This window comes from Vigna angularis, chromosome 10, assembly GCF_016808095.1.
Source record: "Vigna angularis cultivar LongXiaoDou No.4 chromosome 10, ASM1680809v1, whole genome shotgun sequence".
In the NCBI taxonomy this organism is placed as follows: domain Eukaryota; kingdom Viridiplantae; phylum Streptophyta; class Magnoliopsida; order Fabales; family Fabaceae; genus Vigna; species Vigna angularis.
The window spans coordinates 8,501,393-8,528,303 of NC_068979.1; the positions used below are offsets into that span (position 1 = coordinate 8,501,393).

General features: G+C 27.1%; 4 protein-coding genes across 4 annotated transcripts; 1 reads left to right on the plus strand and 3 right to left on the minus strand.

Moving 5' to 3' along the window:
* Nucleotides 1-436: 436 nt before the first annotated feature.
* On the minus strand, nucleotides 437-1,330 carry LOC108334822 (uncharacterized). The gene has a single exon (XM_017570755.1). It carries the CDS (start codon nucleotides 1,328-1,330, stop codon nucleotides 437-439), a length of 894 nt encoding a protein of 297 aa, XP_017426244.1.
* A 3,355-nt stretch (nucleotides 1,331-4,685) lies between these two features.
* On the minus strand, nucleotides 4,686-6,114 carry LOC108335330 (endochitinase). The gene is made up of 3 exons (XM_017571325.2): nucleotides 5,799-6,114; nucleotides 5,556-5,703; nucleotides 4,686-5,429 (listed from the first exon to the last, which is right to left on the minus strand). Exons 1-3 carry the CDS (start codon nucleotides 6,085-6,087, stop codon nucleotides 5,060-5,062), a joined length of 807 nt encoding a protein of 268 aa, XP_017426814.1. The 5' UTR covers nucleotides 6,088-6,114; the 3' UTR covers nucleotides 4,686-5,059.
* Nucleotides 6,115-9,705: 3,591 nt separating this feature from the next.
* On the minus strand, nucleotides 9,706-10,854 carry LOC108335194 (endochitinase). The gene is made up of 3 exons (XM_017571152.2): nucleotides 10,523-10,854; nucleotides 10,276-10,423; nucleotides 9,706-10,181 (listed from the first exon to the last, which is right to left on the minus strand). The coding sequence occupies exons 1-3, from the start codon at nucleotides 10,809-10,811 to the stop codon at nucleotides 9,812-9,814; spliced, it is 807 nt and encodes a 268-aa protein (XP_017426641.1). The 5' UTR covers nucleotides 10,812-10,854; the 3' UTR covers nucleotides 9,706-9,811.
* Nucleotides 10,855-17,914: 7,060 nt separating this feature from the next.
* Nucleotides 17,915-25,434, plus strand: LOC108334821 (butanoate--CoA ligase AAE1; the record flags this gene model as incomplete). Its single annotated transcript, XM_017570754.2, has 2 exons — nucleotides 17,915-18,151; nucleotides 23,766-25,434. Coding segments are annotated over 2 exons (1,674 nt in total), but the record flags the coding sequence as incomplete, so codon positions are not given.
* Between the last annotated feature and the right edge of the window lie 1,477 nt (nucleotides 25,435-26,911).

Sequence of the window (26,911 nt, forward strand, 5' to 3'; positions counted from 1 at the left end):
TACTATTATTTTGAGTCATAATTAGTTTATCTATTATAATATTATTTTATTTATCTCATCTGTAAAATCATTCATAAATTTTCTTTTCATTTGTCACAATCTTTCTCATAACTTAAATAACTATACTTTCATCTTATTTTTCTCTCAAATATACTTATTTCTACTCTGTTAAATCTATCCTCTTATCCAAGCCTAAGCTCAATAATCAAAGCATAAGTTACTATTGTTGGGAAAAAGCTAAAAATCTAGTGCCATTGTTTCACGTACAGAAACCCCAAATTAAAACCCATTAAACAGTGTAGTGTATAAAATATACCCTGGTAAGAGTATGCATATTTTTAGAAAATATTGTACTCCAAAAGATACAGAAAATGAGATTTCAAAGTCGCCAAAAGTACAACATTCTAACAGTTACAGGTACAAAAGTTCAAAATCTTTATGGTGTGAGAAGATTAAGAAGTGACACCCTTTGTTGTACCATGCACCTAAAGAGGCAATCTAGTCCTGCCTCCAATTCTCTAATGCTCCCTTCTACTTCCCCTAATCCCCTCTTTACAATTTGCACTTCTGTTTTAGCATCAATTTTCTTACAACGCTTAGTGAAAGAGCAGAGAGCAACGTCAATGTCTCTCATCTCATTGATGTCCATATTTTCCTTATCAAAACTGGTGGACACTATTCTGGTCAACACAGACAACCTACCACTGTTTTTCTTCAGCACTGGTGCACACATGAAAAGTAAGAGTTTCTTGAAAAATGTGATTGTGTTTTTGCTTATTTCTCTTAACACATTGATCAGCATTAGTAGATGGTGGTCTAAGTCTAAAACAGGGTATGAACTTGATTTAAAACCATTCTCCATTGTCTTTAATGCTTTGAGCCTTTTTGTGATGTCTTTTCTTGCCCTCTTCCTAAAACAAATGTAAGCACATATCTGGCCATTGACACTTGAATCCACACCCTTTCTCCGCAGAGCTGATTGAAGGTCTAGCACATGTTCCTTCATCAGTGTCAACAATTCTCTTGCTGATCCACACGTGTCAAGCAAATGAACTGACATGTCAAGCTCCTTCTCTACATGCTTTCCTTCATAGCGTAGAAGAGCTTGCTGAGTGAGTGCACAACCAACAAGTTCCTCTACACAGTTATACAACTCTACTAGCCCTTTTAGACCTTGTTTGATAGTAGCCTCACTTTGTGACTGTGATGGGGCTTCCTTCATCGTCTTCTGCACTTTTTCGATATTGGGTAATGAAGAGTGTATTCTACAAGGCAAGCTAATGGATCTAACATGGTAGTGAAATTCCTTGGCTATGTGTGAGACAGCCATTTCTTTTCCTATGTTGCTAATTGCTCTAATGAATTGCTTAGGCTTGGAACAAGACATACATATATATATAGAAAGTTCATAAACATAGGATGAGACCACCATGGACCCTCTATGCCAAGCAATATCTTTTATTCATGTTGTACAAGTAAGTATACCCCCTTACCAATATTGAAGAATTTTTTGGCATTTCAGCCAGCAATCTTTAGTACAGAATGTTTTGTTTAGTCTCCTGGTCATTCCAGTGGCAACATATGGTGCATAACAAATTGTTTAGGTACCTGTAAGAGCAGACATGTGTTAATTGGAGGAATAACATTCCTTGTTGTCTCCCCAGTAATTGGCAGAAGGATCTCCCTGAAAGATTCAAGTGAAGCAGTGGCATTTGCTCATGAAATCCACAAGCTGGCAATGTATGATTGTGTTGTTTTTAATTATGATAATGTAACACGAAAGAGGATTAGAAAAGGTAAAACGAAAATGACAAAGAAAGCAGGATCTAGCAGGAAATGTAGGGTGAGAATCTAGGTTTTGGTGTGAGGAGGTATAGGGTTATTCCGTCAAACATCAATAATGCAAATACATATGTTGTGCTTTTGACATTAAATTGTAAATGTTGTATTCCATGTGCTGGAAGATTCCAGACAATTCAAGCAAAATAAATTGATCAGTGTTAAGGTTAGTTATAAAATATCATACGCTTAATTTTTAACATTTAATAATCTATTGAGTCCAAATTATTGAGACTTAGCATTAGGCAAACCATCTCCGATCATTCCTAGTGAGCACAGTGAAACCCATTATTGGGTGAGAACCTGAAATAGAACATACACAGCCCAAGCGAGAAACATGATAGATTGAAAAATAGGTATACAACGAAATCAAACACCACCTCATTTCCAACACCATGAATGGGCCACAAGCTTACACATATTCTCTGCAACATATTTGCGGAAGTGGCTAGGAGGAGAGAATACCTCAAAGCTTTCTTATGCAAAATTAGAAAAGAAACAATATTATTCAGAGTTGATACTTTGTAGTTTAGGTTAAAAATATAAGGGTAAAACTAAATTAATGGATTGTTGTTTGAATGAGAAGCATTTATTTTACTTATTTATTATTTTTTGACAAAAGTATAACATAATTATTTATTTCATGCAAAATATATATATATATATATATATATATATATATATATATATATATATATATATATATATATATATATATATATATATATATATATATATATATGTATGGGGGTTTAGTAACGTACGTCTGTTTTTCGGTTGATACACCGGGTTTTAGTAGACAAAAATGTCTTTATATATCATGAATTTTAAGTTTTAAGGTTAAGAGTATTTTAATAATTTTCATTCTCAAAACTAAAAAAAAATCTCGTAAACCTTTACTCACCTCTCTCATTCCTCTCAACCCTTTCTTTTTTATCTCTCTCAATCTAACATTTCCTCTGTCATCCCTATTGTAGCTCTAATTGAAAAAATCAGAAATACTTGCCGTTAAACAATTTGTCTTTGTAAAGAGTTGAGTCATTGACATATTCACCTTCATGCAAAGGTTCATGATCTCTTCAATTTCACCATCTTCACTAACCTCTCTAATTTCATCATTTGCATATGTTGAATCATCATCTCTAAAAAAACCCTCCAAGTCAATTACCAATTCTTTCGGATGTCATTATGCGTGTGAAAATTAGATAAAATTATATACGACAAAAATTATAAAATGAAAATTCATTATCATTTTTTATAAGAAGTTGTTTAACAACGAGTGTTTCTGATTTTTCCAAGCCAATTACCAATTCCTTTGATGTCATTACGCTTCTGAAAATTAGACAAAATTACATAAGACAAAAATTATAAACTGAAAACTCATTATAAAATCATTTTTTGTAAGAAATTGTTTAACAGCGAATATTTCTGATTTTTTCCAAGTCAATTGCCAATTCGTTTATGCTTAAATTGGATAAAATCTCATAAGAAAAAAATTATAAAATGAAAACTCATTATAAAATCATTTTTTTCAGTTGGGGCTACCATAGGATGACAGAGAAAATGTTGGACTAAGAAGGATTGAAAGGAATGAGCGAGGTGAGCAAGGGTTTAGGGATTTTTTTTTTAGTTTTGAGAATGAAAATTATTAAAATACCTTCAACCTTAAAACTTAGAATACATGATATATAAGGGTATTTTTGTCTACTAAAACCCGGTACACATTGTTAAAATATATCAACTCAAAAACAGGCGTGCGTTAACAAACCTCATATATATATATATATATATATATATATATATATATATATATATATATATATATATATATATATATATATATATATATATATATATATATATATATTTGTTTAAAGCATTGAATTTTAATAGGAATAAAAGAAACAAACACAACTTATTGCAAGCTTTAAATATTTTGTAAGAAAAATGTATAAAAAGATATATTTTATATTTTTTTAATTTTATCTCTTTATTATTTTTTAATATCTTTAAAATTTTGTATTTTTTTAAAATAATTTCATTTGTGTTAAACATACAGAGTATTCTATTTATAATAAAAAAAATATGAATTAAGTTTAAAATACAAATAAAAAATAATAACAAACTAATTAATGATAAAAAAAATAAATATAAGATAAAAATAATATATCTAACATTAAATAGACTCGATTTTTTGTTCAGGTTAACTTGGTTGAGCTTTTAATCCGAACTGATTTGATTAGCCTTCAGTTAAAATCGACTTGATTCGACCTTGGTGACCGAAGTGAAATGGAGTATAATTTCATTTTTTTAATATTTTTTTAGTGTTTTTAAGATCGTTCTATTTTATCAATCTAAAATACCTTTCATGTTTTTAAAATCTCAATTTATTTCTAATTACTTTATTCAAAAAAGTCATTTTAGTGTAAAGAACGTTACAATTTTTAGATAAATGAATTATCATTTTAAATTACCTTATCCAAACACAAGATAAAAGTATTTTGTAAATTAATCTATAAATATTTTACATTACTATTTGTAGTTTAACTAAAAGGTTAGGTCTATGAATGATAATCAGTCGGATCGGGTTAAACACGAATAATGTCTATTCCGTAAAAAAATCTATCTATTACTCCTTCCGTTATTTGCTAACACTCATTTAAAATACAAAATATAATATAAATTAAAATTTAACTTTAATTAAATTTAACCAAGTAAAATATAAAATAAATTTTAATTTTAATTTTTTACGAGTAATTAGTGCTTGCGAGTGTGGATAGTATGATATCCACATTCGACCCGTTTACAAAACAAGTATTAAAATATTTTCTTATGTGCTATCCACCTGTAATAGATATTAGCATATACCATGTAAATTTTATTCCTAAATATCCACAAACATAAGTATTTTTATCATCTCCAATTAGACCTCACCATACTTCCTTTCATTATATCTAAGCCTAATTTAACATGATTTGATTTGAATTGGGGCAAACATTGGACTCTACTAAGTTCAACGGAAAGATCAATTCTAATGGTGGAGGAAGAAGTCCTTGAAGGTGCGTAGAAAAACAGACTTATAATCAACTTAATTTGAACTTAAGTATGGAGAAAACACAGACCAGAGCAATTCTTTTTGCTAAACTCATACACTTGAGCTTACAAAGGAAAATTTATTCAGAATCACCGAAGGACTATAGTTTCTTATTCTTTTTACTAGTTAACCGAAGGGCATTTGGTTACTACAGTCCAAGTTGGCATCAAGCGCGAGTCCCATAATGCCACAGTATCTCTTATAAAATCCGATCCTGTCATCTGAGCTTGCAATGGGACCTTTCCCACATTCATATTTTCCATTGATGATGTTGGTAATCACACCATAACCTGGAACTCTGTTAGCTGCTCTGTCAACAGCAGATGGTATCCACCCTTTAGTTATCACGGCGTGGCATGAAGGTTTATTACCTTGTGGTGTCATCCAATACCATATAGCTGTCTTGAATGATATCACTGCATTTTGGGCTACCAAATCTGGATTGTTTATCAAGTCCAACTTCAAGGCTTTTCCAGCTAGATCATAGTTGTAATTGCTATTTTTTCAAACACAAAAAAAATCAATAACCGACAACATAGATCGACAACATAGACTCACCACAACAAAAACAAAGTAATTTTTGAAAAAATATGATGTGAGGGATATCTATATATGCACTTACTGAGTCAGTTGAATTGGCCCTCGACCATAGTACGATTTTCCTGCGGGACATGGTGCATTCCCATCACAATAGCTGTTGGATTTATCTCTTTCTGTCACAAAGCAATAACCCCATGCATATGATCCATCTGGTAAAGTTGGTGCTCCTCCTATCACACTCAAAACGAGTTATTTAATTAATCAGCAAGTCATTGGTTTAATAACATGTTCTACCAATTACACGAGTGATGAATATATATAAAACCTGTGGTCTCATGAGAGGTTTGGGCTAGGAAAGCCACAAGCTCCCTCTTACGAAGGTCCAAATCACCAGTGTTGCCAAAAGCACCAAAGGAACTTGCTGCTGTGAGAAAAGCATTGTAGGTGTAGAACCCTTTACCCTCACAAACAGCATCGTTTCTGTGTTTCAGCAGTTGTTCAAATAGATATTCACTGATGACACTGCCAACATCTGCAGCAACACTAGGAAACTCCAGTGAGTTTACCAGCAAAATATAAACTAAGGTAAAGCTGAAGACAGTGTGTAACTTCATAAGTGGTTTTGTTTTATGAATTATGACTGAAAGTGTGCGTGTATGTCCTGGTAAGTGAGAGTAATATATAAGGTTGTTATACGACATCATCATGGAAACTAATATCTACCTTAGATTTGATTAGTCAATGGAGTTTGATTGGGTTTGTGGAAACTTAGCATGAAACTTGTTTCATGGGCTAAGATATTTGATTTTGGTCATGATTTCACACACATGTCGAAAGGAAACAAATTAAGAAATGGGTGAATGAGTTGTCGTTTTGAGGAAGGAAAGGGAGAGATTTATGAAAGGAGTTGCGTGTAACTTTTCCTCCATCTAAATTCTAACCCATGCTGTACGTTCTCTGTCGTCTCTAATTACTGTGCTATCACTCTGTGGCAGAGGATGAAGTGGCTGAGTAAATAATCACTTGTCATTTCCTTCAATGCTATATTCTCTTGGCAATTAATTGAGTTTTGAAGTCTCCATTGACTCATGTTGAAGGATATTCCGAATTTCATAATTTAAAATATATATTTTTATTGTACATGGATGTCAAAATACATTTCTGAAGTTGGGGTTAATATAATTTTATATTATACAATTCAAAATATATTTTCAAATTACATAGTCTGAAATATATTTTAAAATTATATAATTTAAAATTTACTTTCAGATGATGGGAAATTTACAAATGTTTTTGTACTATTTAATTCATTTTGAGTTTGTGTAATTTACAATATTATTTAATTTAGATGGAAATTTTCACATTTTTTAAAATATTTAAATACACTAAATTTGAATTAATTTTATTTTAAGTTGTTTCATTTTTAATTTTTTTTATAAAACCATTTAAATTAGTGATTTTTTGATTTGAATAAAATATTCCAGTTATCATCGAAATTTCAAAAATTATTTAAATATCAAATAATTAAAATTATTAAAATAAAAAAAAACAAGGACATTGGCAATGTTTTGTAGTTGATATTGATTGCTATTATTTATTGGTAAAGGTTTTTCAATATTTTTTTATTTTATATTTTCAAATTTAATTAAATTATTTTTAAGTTATAAAATGTTAGATCTTGTCAAACCTCTAGGTCTAGTTTATACAAGGTTTGGATGATTCGGTCAGAGCCTATGTCAAACTAAGGTTGTGAAAGTCTAGGTCAAACAAATCAGTCTGAGTTTAAATTGAACCAAATAAGAAAAACTTACATTTAATCGAGTTAGGATGAGTACACATTCATCCAACCTGGGGCCAACCCATGTTTAATGTTGGTGAGCTAAGTCTAACGAAGTCAATTCTAACTAAGGTAAATATTAGTAAATTAGGTCGAGATAAGGTGGGACAAGCCCATATTCAATCAAGTTGCGATGGGTCCAAATTCATCTAAGTTGAGGTTGATCTACGTTCTGAGTTGAGCTAGGCCTAGGTCAAATTTAATTTGATCAAGACCAGTTTGGGCCTATCTTGATCAAGTCCAAGTCAAGTTGAATTTGTGCAAACCTAGGTTAAGTCAATGTTACTCGGTTTTAGTCAAGTTGAGTTGTCTTGATGAACCAAGTTAAGTCAAGTTAGCTTGTAATAAAGTCGAGTCAAATTAAGTCACATTTGACAAAGTGGAGTTCCGTTCGTGTTGAGTCTAGACATCAAATCAAGACAATGTCAAACTAAGTTAAATTTATCCTTAATTAAGTTGAGTCATTCAAATACTAAATAAAGAATTTTAAGTGATTTAATTGCAAAATTCCTAACATGATTAATATAATTTTATCATAAAACATTTTAAAGAATTTAAAAGATAAATTATCCCTATTAAAATATCTTATCTAAATACAAGATATAAGATAACTTAAAAATTTACTCAAAGTAAAAAAATCTATGAAAGTGTTTAAAAAGTTGTACAATCCAAACTGCTCTGGCCTATTTCCCATGGAGGGATTCATGAAAAAGTCGCTATTTTCAGGGGATTATTCTTTCACACCCTTCAAAAATTATAATCTCACTTGACAACTGATTTTATTTTATTATCTTTATGGTTTTAATGGACCAAACAAACGCAAAATTGAACGTTAGAAACAAGCAAAGTGGGTTGTGTATGTAAGGGATGTTCATGTATTTTTACGCTGCCAAATTTATATTGACAGTGTGGTGTATTTTTTCAATTTTGATTAGTGGTAGTACATAAAACGTTTGTATAAATCAAGAGAGGCTTAGTGATTTATTTATTTATTTATGAACTAATAAATATCCAAACCTCCAACTCGTAAATCAATATAGTTGAGTCGGATTTCAAATAAGTGAGAACAAGTTTTACGTATAATTGAAGTGAATTAATTTCTAAAAATAAGATTTTATATATAAATAAATAAATACTATTTATTAGTTAACATATATAAATGTACTGTGTTGATTTATTTTTAAAATATTTATTTTAGTATGTTTCGATGGATACAAAATTAATTGTAAAAAAAAAAGAAGAACAATCAATGAATTATTGATAATAATGTAAATAATTTAACTTAAACACGATAGAAAAAAATATTTAAAATTGATGATTTTTTTAGTATTAATAAAAATTATAGATACCTTCTTAAAAAAGTAAAGATTAATTGGCATACATTAATTTTTAATGTGTCAATAAAATTTTAAAAAATTAAAATAAAATTCAAGTTTAGAACATCTATTTATAACAAAAAATATAAAAAAATGATTTTTTTTCACACTTATATTTTTTACATTTATTTTACTTTTATTTACTTTTTTCTTTTTTTTAGAAAAAATATAAAAATTTATATTTTATGACTATTTTACTCTTATACTTTATGTCAAGTAAATGTAAAAGTTGTCATGATATTATTGTTGTTACTCCATATATTAACTCATTTCTTCACCATTAAATTTAATAATGAAACAACGTATTTATGACTTGAATATTAAATAATATAATAACTCTCACATACCAAATAATATTTTTTTATTCAACAACTAATGTTGCATCTGGAGGTTATATCTAGAAGTTTTAATTTAGAGTAATGGTATCATAACACATTTTTACATTTATTTGATATAAAAAATAATGATAAAATAAAAAGTAATGATAAAAATATCCTAAAATGTAAAATTTTATATTTAAAAAAAATAAAAAAAATAAGTAAAGATAATATTAAATAAATGTAAAAATTTTAGGCATGTAAAATAATATTTTTTCATTAACTTATTCTGATCCCTTTAAGTTAGATCCAATGAAAAAAATGTGATTTTTTCAATATATGCTCAAGAAAACATGTGGAAATTATTGAAAATGAGGCAGAGATATCATTTTCATCTTTTTTATTATTATTATTATTATTAGTTGTTACAACTAGCAAAGAAAGAAAAGATGAAAGTGATTAACTAACATACCATGATATTTTAAAATTTTTTTAACAAGAGACTATACTATTTTATCCGTATATTTAAAAGGACCAATCACAAACTATTAGCTTATAAACATAAAAAGATAGTGAAAAAAGTTGTTAAAAAACATTTTACTTGATCAAAAGGTCTTTGGTCTCTGCAATTCAAGTTATTCTCATCTCTTTAAGTTAGATCCAATTTGTGCAGAAAATGATGTGATATATGCTCAAGAAAACTTGGAGAAATTATTGAAAATGAGACAGAGACACCATTTTCATTGATATTCTTATTTATTATTATCAGTTGTTACAACCGAAGCAAAGAAAGAAAAGATGGAAGTGATTAACCAAAAGGTCTTTGGTCTCTGCAATTCAAGTTAGGACCATATGAGAGCCCAAAAACGTCACAGTATCTCTTGTAAAACCCTATCCTATCACCTGAAGCTGGAGTAGGACCTTTCCCACATTCAAGTCCACCATTGATGATGTTCGTGATCACACCAAAACCTGGGACTCTATTAGCTGCCCTGTCAGCAGCAGATGGGGTCCACCTGTTAGTGATCACATCATGGCATGAGGGTTTATTCCCCTGTGGAGTCATCCAGAACCATAGAGCTGTCTTGAATGATACCACTGCATCTCTTGCCACCAAGTCTGGGTTGTTTATCAAGTCCACTCCCAGGGCTCTTCCAGCTTGATTATAGTTGTAGTTGCTGTTCCTCAAAAACATCAAAAATCATGAGTACCACATTAATTAATTCTATTGCTTCAAATGAAAACTGTTATATCATGTTTCAATGTACTTACTGGGTCAGTTGAATCGGCCCTCGACCATGGTACGATTTTCCTGCGGGACATGGTGCATTCCCATCACAATATCTGTTGGATTTATCTCTTTCTGTTACAAAGCAGTAACCCCACGCATATGGTCCATCTGGGGAAGTTGGTGCTCCTCCTACATCACATGCATCAAACATGTTTAATGTATAATGTTGTTGTAACATGAGACAATAGTTATAACTAAGGAAGTGAAAAATGAATGGTAAAAATAAACCTGTGGTTTCATGAGAGGTTTGAGCTAGGAAAGCTGCAACCTCTCTCTTGCGAGTGTTGGAATCACCAGTGGTTCCAAAACCACCGAAGGATCTAGCAGCGGTGATGAAAGCGTTGTAACTGTAGAAACCCTTGCCCTCACAAGCTTGATCATTTCGGTGTTTCAGTAGTTGCTCGAATAGGGAAGCACTGATTACACTTCCAACATCATCACCAACAGCACTACGAAAATACGATGAGGTTATTACTAGGATGTAGGCTAATGCAAAGGAAAAAGTGTGTAACTTCATATTTTCCTTTGTTTTATGCTATGAATGAAGTGTGTGTTTGAGTTGATGAGGCTGAAGGGTATATATAGTATAAAATTTCAGGTTCTTTCCCTTAATATGATGATCTCTTTGGAAAAGTAGCGGTGGATTTTATCGGTATACACTGTTTTTCGTCTCTTTTTGTGCATGAAAAAAGGATTAAAAAATACTCAACCCACTTGCATTTTCAAGAAAAGAAAGAGTGAAATACAGAGACATATGGAGTAAAATTGAGCTGGTTGTGTTTTCGTTAGTTTGTGAGGTTTAGTGGTGCGTGTGGAACTTTAGGTGAAAGGGACTTCTTCGGTGCTATTTGTTTTTTTTTTTCAGAAATGGTATTTTGACGTGGAAGAGTTGTCTATAACTCTTGATTTGAATATTTTAATAATAATAATAATAAATAATAAAAGGTATGTTTGCAATTAAATGTTATAAAAATCACTAAAATTATAGTAGTGAATGTTGTGATTTGGGTGAAAAGAAAATAATGGTTGTGAAAGTATGCGGGTCTTTTTTTCCTTTCAACCCTTATTTCATCCATTAAATAAAAAAAAAAAACATGTTAAAGAATGGAAAGGAGAGGGGCGAAGAGGTATGGGGGAAACTAGAGTTTGATTGTATTTTGATAAGTTTGTAGGATTCAGTTGTGTTTGTGAAATTTTAGGACAAAAGAGGTCTATTTCACGTTCTGAAACTCTTCTACATATGCTAAAAGGAAAGAGAAAATACTAAAAAATATGTCAATTTCTTACATTTTCAAGGAGAAAAAGAAGGAGAAATAAAGAGTCACAAAATAAAAACATTTCATCTATTATATTAATAATTTTTTCTCAAAAAAATAGCCCAAAGTTGTTTATCTTGCTCCCTTCATAAAAAGATTGGTCCACAAACTTAAAATAAAAGAAGGATTATTCATTTCTACACTTTATCAATATTTTCTCAAATTGTATAATTTTGGACTACTATTCAATAAACATAATAAAGAGCATAATCAAATAAAAACATCTTTATTATAAAACAACTTAACTTATTTAAGTCATATTTACTTATTATTAATTATTATGTTATTATTTATTATATTGTTATTATACACTTAAAGTAAATATTATTATAATAAAAACATAGACGTGACTTGTATTTTTCAATAAATAATCACTTCATAAATTATTATTCTCACCCTATTTTAAAAAATTCAAATTCTCTTACTCACTTAAATGTCAGATAGTTTGTTGTAAAAAAAATAATTAAATCATCGACTGCCTCCACAGATCACCACCAGGCTTTTCAGTGTGCTTTGTCCTCACTCGCACACTTTCACGCTTAACTATGGAGTTCTTACGAGTCAAGCTACCGAAAAGCAAATGCATTTGGTGATATGAGTAGTCTAATCAATCCCTTTAAGCTATCCTTCAACTGTATAGTCCCATACCTACACAGTCTCTGAATCCCTCTCATTCCGGTGTATGTTCGATTCATCCATGTGTCCCTTCCACTGGAAGCCTGCCAGGAGTTGCTCCTTGTTTGTGCCTCCTGCACCATGCCTCTTGCACCGGCGATCACTCCCCGCCCTCGTCAGTGCCCGGGTGTCACAATAATCTCATCACTTATTAAAAATTATCTGAATAAAAACGAATTATTATTAGTTTTTGCACCTTATCAATTTTTTCTCATAATCCTATCATTTCAGATTTTATTTTTATAACACTTAAAAAAAGTTAGAGATATTTTTCTCATAATCCTATCATTTCGGATTTTATATTTCAGAACACTTAAAAATAAATTTGGAGATTTTTTTTTTCAAAAGACAATTAGACCACTATCATCATGAAAAAAAAAAAATATAGGAAATTTTTATGGTGGAGGGAGAAATTTGATAGGATAGAGGAAGCTTTTTTCATAAAACATCCAAAAGGGATTCCAAATATCCAATTTGAGGAGGCCAGAGAAATCAGAAAAAAAAAGGAGAAAGTGTTGAGGCAAGAAATGCTAAATCGGTGTAATTTGACTTGTGCACACCTGTTTCCCTACTGTTGTAACACAGTACAAATTACAAATATCTATTGGTGATACTTGAAATCAATAAAAAAATATATAAATTTTTAAAATTAAATAATATTAATTAAACTCTAAATATAATAAAATAATTAATTAAAATTAGAGGTCAACTTAACACATTATCCAAAAAGTTCCTTTTTAAAAAACCTAACTAAGTGAAGGTGAAAAAAAATCTTAATTCCCAAAACTCCTTCTAAGTGAGTTAAGATTAAAATTAAAGTGAGTTTGACTCTACTATTAAAATTTAATTAATTTTTAAAAACAATATCATCTATATGTATATATAAAATTATATATTTTAATACATAATTTAATATATTATAATTTTTAATATTTTTATATCATATATATCATTATATTATTAAATAAAATATATAATATATAATGTAATATTTACTATAGTTTATTTATTAATTTGTAATGAATTTGTATTATAAACTATACATCAAAATTTAAGATAAAATTCTAAACTTATTATTAAGCATTTAGATTTTTTTTTATTTTTCAATTTTTAAGACAAACTTGTTAAAAGAAAAAACAGATATAATAAAGTTAATTTGATATTATTATAAAAAGATGAAAAAAAACACTAACATTATCTTTTGATTGAATATATACTTTTACTAGTGTTAAGAATATTTGTCTTATTTTAATAAATATTGTTATAAAATATAATTTTTTTATCTTATATTATGATTATATTTATTTAATCAACAATTAAATTATAAAATAAATATTTTATTTTTTATTTTTATAAGAGAAATAAAATAATAAAAAACGATATCAATTTTTATATTTGAGATTTATAATTTTATTTTAATATAAATTTTGTAATCTCTAATTATTAACTTTATTTATTTTCAATATTTATTTTAATTAATATATAAATTAAAATTAACTATTTATTTTTTGTATAATTAAAGTTAATTGAATTATTTATTTTTAAGGCTATAAAATGATGTGTTTTTTTACTAGGATAATAATATAGGAATACATAATTAAGATTCAAATTATTTTTTTATAATGATTATTTTCTTAGTGGTTTATTTAATTAATAGCAAAAAATATACTAATGAATATACGAAAATTAAATTCTATAAAATATTTTCTCAACAGTTTTTCTTAACATTATTTTTGTGATTGTAGTTATGCATTGACCTCTGTGTCTGAAAGGTTGAACCTGGAAGCATTTTTATTAACTTATCCTACACAACACGCTGATCACGCCACTTCCAAGTGTTCACATTATCATGGACCAAAACTAAGAACTAATTAGCGTTTTGAATTCTCATCTACCCCTTAATTGGTGTTTGGTATCCTTAAAATGTGTTTTTGGGAATTAATTTGGATTTTATTTTCGATTTTTTTTATTCATTATCTGCTACACACTTAAAATAAATTAATATATAATAATTTTAATATTTTAAAATATATTAAAAAAATTAATACATTAAATAGATAAAAATACAACAAAAGAGTCTAGACTCTATTTGGTATATTGGCCGAAGCCTGATTTTTCACGTCACGGAATAAGAAGCAAAATACATTCAGCTTTTTATGTTTTGGAATGTCTGAATTCAACGGTGAGTCTAGATCGAATTTATAAGATGACAATTTTTTATTAACTATACTTTATTTAATTTTTTTTTTAATTTTTAGTTGAGTTAAATAAAATTAATCTAATTAATAGCAAATTGATACAGTTTAGAAAAGATAAATTCAACTATCACATAGACACACGTACATACATCACTTATGTTTGTGTCCATTCCGACACACACGTATATATAAAACATGCATACACAGTCTTGTCTGGTCACACGTACACGTACGTATATATACCTAAATTAAAAACTTAATTAACATTGAATAATTATTAATAATTTAAAATAACAATATTGAGTAAATCATTACGGAAAAATTTCTATACGAAAACTTTTAATTATGTATTATTCATTTTATTTAATATAAATTTTTTAACTTATCTAAAACTTATAATAATCAATAAATATGAATCTAAAAAAATTATATGAAATATTAAAAATACTTAGATAAAAAATATAAGAAGAACAATTAAGTATGATAAAAAAATACACAAAAGATTAAATAACATGCTTAATTGAAGGGAAAAAAATAGGGTAACAATATTTCTAACACTCAACATCTCTTTTATATGAAGTATATATATTTCACTCTAAATAATATTGATAATCCAGTTTCACTTCTCATTTGTAAAATTATTGCATTTATATAAAACTTAATGTAAGAATCTTCTTAATTTTTTTTTCATTTAATATTTTAACTTTATCGTTTAGATTTGTCCTTTTAAAATATCTTATTTTCTTAATAACTTTTTTTACTTAGTACTAGTACCGTTACAATACTATAGCACCTACAAAATATCACTATTTCATCATATTTTATACAGCGACATAAATTTCATATGCATACCATCTACGCATTTATATATACATAAATTATAAAAATCATAATTTTAAATACAACGTATTTTAATAAGTAGGAATTTCAGTAAGATGATTTCGCTTAACCGGCTTAACTTCAATAATGAAGAAAATACTAATGGTTTAACTTATGAAACCAACACTTTACTAACCAATTATATCTCTTAAAAAATTAAAGTTACCTTAGTTATATAAACTTTCATGAACAAAAAGATATAATTAACATTAATTATCTTTCATTCAAATATTACATTTTTGTTGAGTGACATAACTGGAAAAAAATAGCAACAAATTTTAGAGACAACAAATAATTAATTATTATAATGATTAATTTATACATCAATTTGTAAACAAAAAATAATTGGTATCTAAAATATTTTTTATTATACATACAAAATTAAAATTTATCTGTGAATTAGAGTTTAAATTAGTCTATAACATTAGCTATTAATATTTTAGCTATAAATATTTTAGCCATAAAAAAATTAATGTCTAAATTAGTCTTTAATTGTAAATAACTAATCACTATAGAAATTAGTTTAGACACTATTTGATGACTTAAACCTTTATTGTCAATGATAGAGATTAGGTTAAACTCTAATTTAATTTATACTATTATTTTAAATAACAAAAATTTTTAGTTTATAAATTAGTATTTAAATTAATTATTATAATAAATAATTATTTTTTATCTTTAAAGTTGTTTTTTATTTAATAATTTTTTTTGTAGGACATGTTAAACCATCAAAATGCAATTAACATAAATCCAAACATGACCAGGACTTTGACTTCCAAAACTCCCAACCAATTCAACATAGATATATTCTAATAAACTATAACTCTATCCAATTCAAAGTAAAAATAATTTAAACTTTAATCCACAACATTTACAGTAAAACCTGCTAAATAAGCTTTTTAGACTTCCAAAAGTCCAACTCCCATAATTTATATTAGTATTACACTCTCAATTCTCAATTACTTAAGACACAACAAGTACAATTTCTCAATCTCAAAGAAAAGAAAACAAGGATAAAATAAACTGTGGTGGGACCACAACTTAGCTAATCAAGATTATTATAATTGTTTGTTTTGATAGTCACACAAGAATATAGGTTTAACTATTTAAGAAAAAGTTACTTGAAATAAAAAAATAGATTATTTTTCATCTGTTTATAATGTTTTTTTTAAAATGTTTTTATCGATAATTTATATTAAAATCATGTCTCTAATATGCATAAATTCGAAATTCTATATCGAATGAAGTTAGACTCAAGAACGCATTGTTAATCACATATTTTATTAACAAAAAGTCTTTTTCTCTCATTAGGGATTTTAAGATTTTTTTTCCTACCAATTTATGCAAAAGAAAGAAAATTGTATGAATTATAATTAGCTATTGCCTGATTTATAAAAAAAAGTTCATACTTTCTTTTATCTACTAAAAGTTATTATTTTTGTATATCTATTAGCATAAACACATGTGCACCAGTAGTGCCTATCTGTCTATATTTTTTAAATATTTATATTATATTATAAATTAATAATATATATAAATTAATTAACTTAATATATTAGTGGAAAATAATAAAAGTAGAAAGAAGTATTATTTTATTTAAGATATTAAGTTTCAATTTATTTTCATAAAATAAAAGGTAATGAGTTTTTAGCTTCGATAATGAATCACAACATAAATTATTACCGCATTATTTTATTCTTTTCAAAATCAAACAATTTAAAAATGTAAAACTACACTAATTAACTGGCAGTAAACATAATTTTATATTAGAATTTAAATGCAAGGTTTAATTTATCAATCATTAAATTAAAAATTATTTTAAAAGCCTAAGATATTTAAGAAATTTAAAAATTCATGAATTTAAATAATTAATCTAAATAGTAAAATTAGAGTTTAAGAGTCCGATGTAAAGATATGGAAGAAATTCAAGAATCAAGTAAACCAAATAAGAATCTAGATCAAATTCTGTTGACTTTAAATTTAATAGGACATTTAAAACTAAGGAAACCCTGTCAGATATTTGGTGTATATTTAATTCAAACAACTTTTTTGCTGAACTGTGATTATTCCCTTATATATAAATATATATACGTGCCCATACGTCAGATAGCAATTAGGTAAAAATTAAAATTGAGAACACGAAAGGAATTGAAGTCAGATACTGGTGCAGATGAATTTGCAGAGAAGGAAGAATATTAGTGTGATCATCACTGCTGATGCATGAATCTCCATTATCAAACATCCGTCTTTATCTGGAGTTCTCTCAAGCCCTTTCACACGTTCATCCAATTAATTTCATTTTTAAAAATTTCTTTTTTTAACAACCTTATTTAAAGTAATAATAATAATAATAAATAACAAATAATAAATAAAATTGTGCCGAAGATGATGAGTCTGACTAGGAACCCAAAATTCATATATATATATATATATACTGATATATATATATATATATATATATATATATATATATATATATATACTGATATATATATATATATATATATATATATACTGATATATAGTATAAAAATATGATGCACTAAGAAATTAAAATAGTTTTAGATCCATTTTACACGTTGAGTGAAGAAGACTTGGTTGAGTGCTCTTTGAGAAAGACGATGCCATTGTCACCTATCACTTTCTTGGAACAAGCTTCTACTGTCTATGGAGACAAGCTCTCCATCATCTTCGATCGTAGTGTCAGCTTTTCTTGGAGACAAACCCATCACAGATGCCTCAAACTTGCTTCTGCTTTGGTGAACTTAGGACTTTCTCACAACGATAATGTAAGTTCATTTCATTTCCATTCTTTGCTTCTTCTTTTTCTCTGCATTTCTTCAGATTCAATTCTCCCTCATGCTTTAATCAATATTTCTTATATCTCTAGATCACATATATACATAACAAATTGCATGTATGGAATATTGATTTCAAAATATGATCCCTTGCTAGCCTTTTCAATTTGTAATTATATATATATATATATATATATATATATATATAAGCCCTAATACTGTATACACTATATATATATATATATATATATATATATATATATATATATATATATATATATATATATATATATATATATATATATATATATACATGTAGTGTATACAGTATTAGGGCTTTGGAAATACACAGTGATCACAAATATAGAATCAAGCTCCATCTTGACTAAATGTTTTCTGCAATTTTAATTCAGGAACCAGGGTAAAACATATATATATATATATATATATATATATATATATATATATATATATATATATATATATATATATATATATATATATATATATATATATATATATATATATATATATATATATATATATATATATATATATAAACAATGATATCATCTTTATAATTATATCTATTTTCTTAGTTTTCTAGAATAGCCTCTTGTAGTAATGTATCTTTAGATGCATGTATCTCTAGATAGAATGGAAGTAAAAGATATACATGAGGAATTTTTATTTTTTATTTTTATAATTTGAGAATATTTTAATAAATTCTTAAAGTTTTAATATTTATCTTTATTAAAATATTGGAAATTTATAAGTGTTTAAAATGAAAAATTTCAATAACATATAAGGAAAAAAATTCATGAATGCTATCACGTTTATTGTTTTGATGATCGGTTCATATGAATACAAATTAAATAAAAAATTTAGATGTAAGGTATTGAAAGTAATGGAAAATAAAGGTAGTTTAATATATATATATATATATATATATATATATATATATATATAAAGTAAGAATCTCATTTTATAAATTCATTTTTTAAGATTAAGTTAATCTTAAAAGCTTACTTTTCTTAATATGATATCATAACTATTTATTAAAGTTTATCTTAACAACATTTACTATTTATTAAATTTATTGTTTTATCCATTTTAAGAAATGTCTAGTTTCACATTTAAGATATATATTTTTTTAGTATAAATGAAGTGTGTTAAAAATTTCACATCAATAAAATTAGTTTATATAATATATATATATATTTTAGAAAGAAGTTTTGAAAGCTTGGGTTATACTTATATTATTTTTAAACAAATCTTTTGGAGTAAGGATTTCAATGAAACATTTTTTAAAATACTAATCATTTAGAATAATAAGATTATGAAACTTACTTTTTTAAAATTTACAAATTAAACTTAGAATTCTAATGTTTATTAAAATATTTTCGAATGAAACATTTGCAGTGTTTTTTTAGCAAATGGTATTATTAGGACATTCTTAAAAAAGGAAAAGATTTTGAAGAAGGATTCGTTCTTATATAATTTTGATATCACTTTATTTATTAAACGCGTGTTGATGGAAAAATTGACCATATAAACACGCTATATATGCTATTCATGTCTTCACATTTCCATTGACATTATTTTTCCATACCCCGAATATTACGCCAATCATCATCAATGTCGAGAGTCAATGGTCTAGTCTTATATACTGCTCCAAATATTCTATTTTTTTATAAATTTTTTAAGTGTTTCTAGTTAGAAAAAAATATATGAAATATTTCCTATATAATTAAGTGTGCAATTAATTAATCCAACAAACAAAAATAAGCTAGTTGTTACACCATAAAGTTTAATAATGCTGAGAATTGTATTACACTTTAAAAACCTTCACGTTAAATATTTTATTTAAGTATGCCTATATCTACTCTGCTTAATTATTTGACGATAAACTCATCATATCTTAATATATTTAGAATATTATATTAGAAAAATATTGTTAGATTATTTAATATAAAATAACGGTAAGGTGACATATATCCACATTTACTTAATATACATTATAAAAAAAATATTAAATGAATATAGAAAATTTGTATAAGTTAAAGTATAATTTGTCTTTTAATATAATATGAAAAGAGTGACCTTAGTTAGTATGTTGACTTGACCACGTTTATTACATTCGATGGTTGTTAGAGTAAATACGACAAAAAAAGAATGCATGAAAATTCTGTCTATATAAAGTCTCCTCTCACGTATACCTTTTTTCTTGAGAAAAAGTCACAATCATTTTTTCTTTTAATTCACTAAATCAACTTCCACATTTCAGATATTCTTCTGTTAAATTAATCATTAATATCATTTTCATACTCTTCCAACTTTAAATTAGAAAGAGAGAAGGAGATATTGAGAGAAAAAACATGTGTCTAGTGGAAAGATAAAAAAAGAAGAAGAAATAATTAAAAAGAGAGGATTAAATTATCTTATCTTTCACTTTTTCAATTATTCTGTCTTTCTTCATATTTTATCAAATTAATTAATTTATATATAATTCTTTATCTTGTGAATAGATGTTTATCAAGAACTTTGTGAAATATAACTACCATATATATATAAAGGCTGACCAAATAATAATAAGTTTAAAATAATTAGTACATGTTTCTAACTTCAAACTTTACTATTAGATACACAATTTGTTTTATATTTTATATTTTACTTTTACTACGATATTTATTGTATCTCGTATTTCTTTCATTTATCTTCATACTATTTTTAAAATTTAACAGAATTATTATAAAAAATATATTAGAGTTTATTTTTTATCTGTTGTTAATATAAAATTTTACTCTAGTAATGAATAAGAAAAAATCATTAGTATAGTTTTTAAATATTATACATACTATTACTTTTGATATCATGCATAATAATTTATAGTTAAATAGTGGAAGTTTATTTTGAATGTCTAACCTATATTCTTAAAGAATATGTACTATTTTGTATTTTATATTATCTCTATAACTAGGAGACAATGCCTCTGTTTGTCAGGTTATCTTATGTTTTTCACTTGAAATAGTGTGTTTGTTTTTTAAGATAGATGTGAGAAGTGAATTTGAATAGATGTAAAAGGGAAAAAAAGAGTTCAAAGTGGGTTTTTTTATTAAGAGAAATATGATAAGAAATAAAGAAAATATAGATGAAAATTGATGAGTGATATGATGAATTTAATAATTAAGTTAAAAAAATATTTTAATTTGTGAAAATGAAAGATGATTATTTAAATTATTATTATTCTTTATATTAAAAATAAAATTATCATACTTTTCTTGCAAATGTCTTCAACGAATAAGAGAAAGTTATCGAAAGAATTTTTTTCGATTTATGTAGTTATATTTGTTTTGTTTTGTATTTTTTTTCATATACAATAAACGGATGAATTTCTATTCGCTGAAACAAATAGACCATAAATGTTTTAAGAAAGACATTTTTACTTTTTAGATATGAATATAGTTTTTTTTAGTTTAAAAATGATTATTTCTTTGAAATTAAACTAGTTTTATCCTTATAGTGAAAAAAAATATGGAAGGCCATAAATATGTAAATACTAATTGCTATTTTAACTTTTATATACAAAGAAAAATGAATATAAAAAAATGTATATTATTCTAATTCCAAAAATTGATTCTATATATGAGAGTGTCAAGAAGTAATGATTCAATTAAGAATGTTCAAACTTTATACTGTATGAAAAAAATTCAAATCATAAAGTGGAGCTTAAAGTCATCCAAACTCTTTTTTTCTCCAAAATAAACATTATATTTTAAAAGTACAGAAAATAAATGAAAAGTATATTTTAAAACTCTTGGTTTCTCATTCATCTACAAGGTTGAAAATAAATTTCTAATTCAAATGTTTAAACATTTATTCTGTCTACATTTGTTCTCAACTAAAATCTTAAATTCTCATTCAAAGTAAAAGGACAACCAAATCCATATCACATATAACACAAAACTATTTTTATAAACATCTTACACAAAAAATACAATTCCAAACAAAAACTCTTAAAAATTAAATTTGATTGATTTTAAATTAAAAAGGCCAAAATAATAATCTTTAAATTTGACAAAACAACATAACTAAATCCAAATTTAAAAGACCAGAAAATATTTATTTAACATTTTTACAAATGATACAAAAATACTATTGATATAGTTATGTTTTTGCTGATTATTATTCATTTCACATCTAGCAGATAATTTATATAAATAGGAAGTTAATAATTTAGATTTTGTTCGCTCAAATTTTACTTATCGTTGTCTTTATGTTAGTATTTCAAATTGTAACAACAATAATTAATTGTTATATCTTCACATTGTTATTGTTGTTTTCACTTTATTTTTATTTATAGTTTACTTTCCAATAATTTTATTCTTTTAAAAATTACACAATCTCCCACTAAAAACATTTTTAATTTAATCACGTTCTTATATAGCTTTAAAATTGTATGTTGAAAATAAAATTATGTTTCCACACAATCATATAAATGAAAAATTATTGTTAATTATAGTTGCTATTTAATTGAAATATACTAAAATATTATTAAAAAAAACACTTTCATTTATTAACAAATTATTATATAATTAAAAATATTTGTTCTGAAACTTGTATTTGAGATCATTTTTAATGGATTGTTAGTATTATGAGAAGTATGCTTAAAGTAAAAAAAAATGAGATTTCTTAGTAAAACATTTGTGTTTTGGATGTGGGGTTGATATCAACTGTCTAGTATGTTCTGAGTTATTAGTGGTATGAATATTTGTCCTCATGGTTCTAACGTTCATTCATTAAATTTGGAATTTGGAAGTTAGCAGCAAAAAAGATACTTTCATGGTAAAATTAATAAAAATTTAATAGTTAAAGTAATTAATACGTATTAAATGTCATGTATTTTTTAACTTAAATTTGTATTTATAAAATTTGAAATAAATTTTTTATTAGTAATAATCTAATTACAGTCTAATTGATAATAATCATACTTTATTTTAAATGGATAAAATTAAAAATAATTTTTTTCGTAAATTAATTATTCGGTCGGTTAGTCATGGTCTATGATCTCAAAAGTAATTTGCGATCATGCTCATTACATAAATAACAGTTTGGACTGTTTAGTCTAGAGTTAACCGGAAAATCATACACTACAATTTTATATACTAATAAATATAAGACAGATAAACTATCATATCAAGCTAACTATGTTCTGTTTAGAGCTTATTATATCCTAACAGTTTAGTGTAAATTTACGCTGATATGTTAAAATTAAACCCTTATGTAAATTTTTACATTTTCAATCCATAGAAAGTGCGATCATGGTTTCCACACCTTTAAAAAATAATAACTGAAACATATTATTGATTAAGAAAAAACATAAAATAATGTATTGTTTCATATGATTATTGTTTCATTTTCTATGTCAACTTGCAGTTGTGTTAGTTTAATATTGTCACACTGTTCATGAAACTCGTTTTTATTCTGTGCAAACTTCACATTTTACATAGATCAACATTTTTATATATAAATATTTTCTCTTATATTTTATAGCAAAAGATGTTATGCTCTTTAGACCTTGATTTTCTTCCATAAATATAAGCAGGTTGCAGCTTTGGCACCAAATATTCCAGCACTGTACGAGCTTCATTTTGGTGTTCCCATGGCAGGGGGTGTTCTTTCTGCACTGAATACTCAATTGGATGTGACAGTATTGGCTCTGATATTGGAACAATTAGAGCCATGCAAAATCATGTTTGTGGACTACCAGTTAATTGATTCTGCCCTCAAGGCGTTTGAAATTCTCTCCCAGAGAAAATGCAAGCCACCCCATATTGTTCTAATGCCATGTTATGACCAAGAACCATCTTTCTCAGTTAAGGAAATCCCCCCAGGTACCTTAAACTACAATGAGCTTCTTGCAACTGGACAAAATGATTTTGAGCCTTTAAAACCAAGCAATGAATGCAATCCCATATCAGTGAACTACACCTCAGGCACCACAGGGATTCTTCCAAAAGGGGTTGTTTATAGTCATAAAGGTACTTGTCTTAATTCACTTGCAGTAATTGCTCGTTTTGAGATGAAACAAATGGCAGTGTTTCTATGGACAGTTGACATGTTTCGTTGCAATGGATGGTGCTTTCCATGGGTCATGCCTCTTATTGGTGGCACCAATATTTGCCTAAGGAATGTCTCAGCAAAAGGTATATTTGATGCAATTCACCGTTACAAGGTAACTCATTTTTGTGGTGCACCTACCCTTTTGGACATGATTGCAAATGCATCACCAACTGACCAGAGGCCTCTGCCTCATAGGGTGAATGTCACAGTTGCTGGTGTGCTACCACCTACCCATGTTCTCAACAAGGTATCACAGCTTGGATTTGATGTGAACATAGGATATGGTATGACAGAGACTTATGGTCCTTTCACTATAAGACCATGGAACCCCACTTCAGATGGTGAACATACAAAGCTGAATTATGGTATGTCAGAGGTTATGCAGAATGTTGATGTGAAGGATCCAAAGACTAATGAAAGTACTCCTCCTGATGGTAAAACCATAGGTGAAATTGTGTTCAAAGGGGAAGCTTTGATGATGGGGTACCTTAAAAATCCACAAGCAACTGAAGAGGCTATTAGGGGTGGATGGTATATGACTGGGGACCTTGGTGTTAGACAACCAAATGGTTCTATAACAATGAAGGATAGAGCAAAGGATATGATGTATTGTGAGGGAGGAGCTGTGAGCTCACTAGAGGTGGAAGCAGTGCTGTTGAATCATCCAAAGGTTTTGAAAGCTGCTGTTGTGGGGAGATGTGATGAATATTTGGTGGAATCACCATTTGCAATTGTTGAATTGAGAGAAGGATGCAGAGCCACTGTTGAAGAAATCATCAAGTTCTGTGAAGATCATTTGGCGAGTCATATGGTTCCTAGGAGTGTGGTATTTGGAGATTTACCTGTTAATTCAACTGGGAAGGTTCAGAAATTTCGCATCAGAGAGAAGATCAATACTGAGAGTGGTGTTACTCAATGAAAGAGGATGCACTTTGTATGATTATAAATAAAGAGTTGAGTGAAGATTGACAAATGTTATAAATCTATTAATTTGATCACATTTCTTGCTTTATTCCAGGTACATTATTACTAAGAAGGTTGAGTAGCCTGTGAATTGTTGTAAGTTTTATGTTCAATTCTTACACAACAAAAAGGGACACATGTTATGAAGGTTTTATTTATTTTTCTTTATATGTGAAATTTAAGTTTAATTCAAACAGAAGGTCCACTTATTTATATAGTTTAAATTCTCTTATTTTTAGTTGATGAATAATTTCTAATATTCTTTAAGCCAAATTGTAAAACTTATCTTAATTTTAATTGATTAAGATCACTAACATACATTTTTTTATCAAGACATATAATTTCAAATATGAAACTAAATATTAATAAGTGGTGGATAATGGTCCGATAATTCTCGTAACAAATATTGTTGTCTCCACAATGATTTGTGCAACACATGATAATTCTTATAATTCACAACAAATTATACAACAAATATGCAAAATAGAAAGAAACTTTTATTTTTGTATTTTTATCAAACAGTTGGTGTACAATAGGAAATTAATATAGAGTATTTACCATTATTAAGACTATATTTTATTAATTTGATTCTTGTGCATTCAAAATCATCTCAATTTCATATTTAAGTAAAAATCAACAAACAAATTTACTCAAATCCTATTCTTAGTGACTTTGAGTTTATGATAACTAATTAAAGTCCAATCCCTTAGATCATCAACGAACAACCATACATTAAGGTCAACTGTCTTAAATACTAATGAACCATGTTATATCTCTAGATACAAGTTCTATTATGTCAATTTCAATTATAGGCTCAAAAGTCATATCTCAAAACCTCAAGAACCAGAAATCAAGCCATGGATGATCAAACACAACAACCATTAAACATAAAAATCAAATACTAACATATAAATGGAAAAACATATGTATTAACATCACAAAATACACAAGATTCAATTTATACATCTAATCTCAACATTAGGTTTAGCTCTCTATTCTTTATGTGTGGGTTAGACTCATGTCTCAATTGTGTTATATATCTCTAATGATCCTCCCAGCAATTAGTAGTATCAGAGTCGATAATTAGTCTTAGTAGTCGACTCATGGTTACTTCGAGGGGAACTGACAATGAAAAGGGGCTCACACTTAAGGAGAGATGAAGACCCATATTGGGTTGGAAATAGCATGTCAATCTCTGATGTGTGGGTTAAATTCATGTCTCATTTGTGTTGTATCTCTTTAGTGATCCTCCCTCAAAAAACCATCAATGATATAAGAGCCGGTGATTAATCTTGTTGGCCAGTTCAAACGAGTCCTTATATTGAAAGTCTTCTTGATAGGAGGTCAGACAAACATGTCTCATTGAGATGAACATCAGTATAAAGGTGGATACTCGTGATTAGCTCAATGAGGAAATGTTAATGTGAAAGGATTCATACTCAAAAAAGAGATTATTGGAAATTCAAATGCGAGTCTAATTTTCATATTAAATAAAAATAAAATTTGTTTTACTATATATTCATGTTTCATTTGTATTATATTTTTTCATTGATCATTCCTAAAAAAATTCATCAATTTCAAACTTTCAAAAAGATGAACAAAGAAGCAAACTTGTGTGACGATGCTTTCAAAATCATTTTCTATCTTCGTCCTTGGTTACTGTCT